This window comes from Sphaeroforma arctica, assembly GCF_001186125.1.
Source record: "Sphaeroforma arctica JP610 unplaced genomic scaffold supercont1.122, whole genome shotgun sequence".
NCBI classification, from domain to species: Eukaryota; class Ichthyosporea; order Ichthyophonida; genus Sphaeroforma; species Sphaeroforma arctica.
The window spans coordinates 142,704-144,655 of record NW_014040436.1 but is presented as its reverse complement, the minus strand read 5'-3'; the positions used below and the strand labels follow the sequence as shown (position 1 = coordinate 144,655).

The 1,952-nt window shown below is 40.4% G+C and overlaps 1 protein-coding gene across 1 annotated transcript in view; it reads right to left on the bottom strand.

Annotated features, from left to right (window-relative positions):
- Positions 1-373: 373 nt before the first annotated feature.
- SARC_02670 (maf-like protein) overlaps positions 374-1,952 on the bottom strand; it is a 3,616-nt gene continuing 2,037 nt past the window's right edge. The window contains exons 3-5 of the mRNA XM_014303573.1: positions 1,413-1,584; positions 842-977; positions 374-717 (exon numbers count right to left, since the gene is read on the bottom strand). Coding sequence (XP_014159048.1) covers positions 570-717; positions 842-977; positions 1,413-1,584 — 456 coding nt within the window. The 3' untranslated portion in view covers positions 374-569. The remainder of the gene's footprint in view (positions 718-841; positions 978-1,412; positions 1,585-1,952) is intronic.

The window sequence follows — 1,952 nt, the reverse complement described above, 5'->3', positions numbered from 1 at the left end:
ACATATGTGCGTGTTTGTGTGTGTCTATTTATATGTATATATATATATATATATATATAATATATGTGTATATATATATATATATATTTATCTATATTATATATATATATATATATATATATGTGTGTGTGTGTGTGTGTGTGTGTATGTGTGTGTGTGTGTGTGCATATGTATATGTGCGTGAGTGATTGTGTGTGTGTGTGTGTGTGCATGTGTTTTTGTTTATGTGTGTGTGTGTGCGTGTGTGTGTTTGTGTGTGCGTGTTTGTGTGCATTTAGGTATGCATGCTATGCAACAACACTAGATACATCATATCACGCACTCACGCAAGAAGTAGTAAAAATTATTACGCTGTGCGTACTGTCGCAATATAGATTCTTGTTTGTGCCTTTATTTGCTTGTATGAAATAGATGAGATGGGTCGTATATTGTGATATGGACGGTGAATCTATACGAGGTATTTCGCTCTCTGCCTAATTTCGCGCTTCTAGAGGTATCTGAATAACAAATGAGATAGCCGCAGTAGCGCAATAAAGCATATGATTCACGGTGTACGGAGTCGGAAAGATCTACCTCCAATTTAGTTCTTCGATGAGTGCTACCATAGTTTTACAGAAACTATGAACGGGTAAGCCTATAACGTTGAAGTTGCATCCATTGATGCTCTCGACAAGCTGGAACCCCAAGCCCTGATATCCATACCCACCTGCCTTATCCCTGTAAATGCATAAATGATAAGTCCGTTCGTTTACCTATTTGTGGGACCAAGTCTAAGTACAAATATTGAACTATCGGCAATAATAGTAGAAATCACGGAAATAAGGCACAAAAGGATACATACATGGGCTCTCCGCTTTCGACATATTCGTGGACTAGCTCTTCGTTTAAGATCCCAAATGTAACTAAAGTCTTCTCCAGCACGTGTTTTTCGACCTGGACCGATTTGCCATCTTCGCTCACCACCAAGATGGTCATAGCTAGTGTGAAGGTTTGATCGATTGCTTAGTTCCGGAGAAAGTAATGCGACGTGGTATGGCATCCTCGAAGCGAGTGTGCTGAGAACCGATTGAAGTACCTCGAGAACTTTAGGTCGTTCGAGTGAACTCGTCAGCTATCCCGCCAGAATAGCTTTTTCAAATATAAAGGTAGTGATAGCATACAAGCACACTCGATTTGAAATACAGCAAAGTGCATCTTTTAGCCTCCTGTGAAATGGGGTGAACTGCTTCACAAACAATATGGGGTGGCACACGTGATCGAAATTCGAGAGAGAGAGTTCGCTGACAGAGCTTCAACCCATCTAGCATCCTACAATCGAGTAAGTGTGGGCTATTCAAAGTTTGCCACTAATTAACGCTTGATTGTACGAACCAAAAACAATATATACATATATAAATGGGCTCGTGTCATACCCGTCCAAACAGCGTGCGTGTTTCCCGACAGATCCATTAGTGTGCTACGTGCATTTTCTTTCGAACTGGGCTTCTCAAAAATCGTGCTATTGTGTTCGACTATCGTATCGGCCGCTATAATAATATGTGGCATGGCATCGGGACTTCTTTGTTTCAGGAGACGTGCAAATACCTACGAAAAAAATTCAAGCGAAGAAAAGGCACACCCGCGCACACTTACAATTAGTCAAAACGGCCTAGGCAAATTTGATACATCAAATGACAGATATTCTTGGCCACTCCTCTCACCTCCCTCCATAAACATCGTGTTAAAATTGTAAACTATCAAATCATAAAATGTGTACTACGAATTGCTGTGTACACTGTCACGTACTGCTACATATAGCGATTTCAGCACCTACGTCGATGAATTTGAAAGTAATGCTGACAGTCATAAGTAATACCTACCGATTAAAGCAACGTATGCGCCACTAGAACATGAGCTTAGCAGAAATATACATTGTCGAGAGGACTCGGGGACAGAAATACACACATTTATAC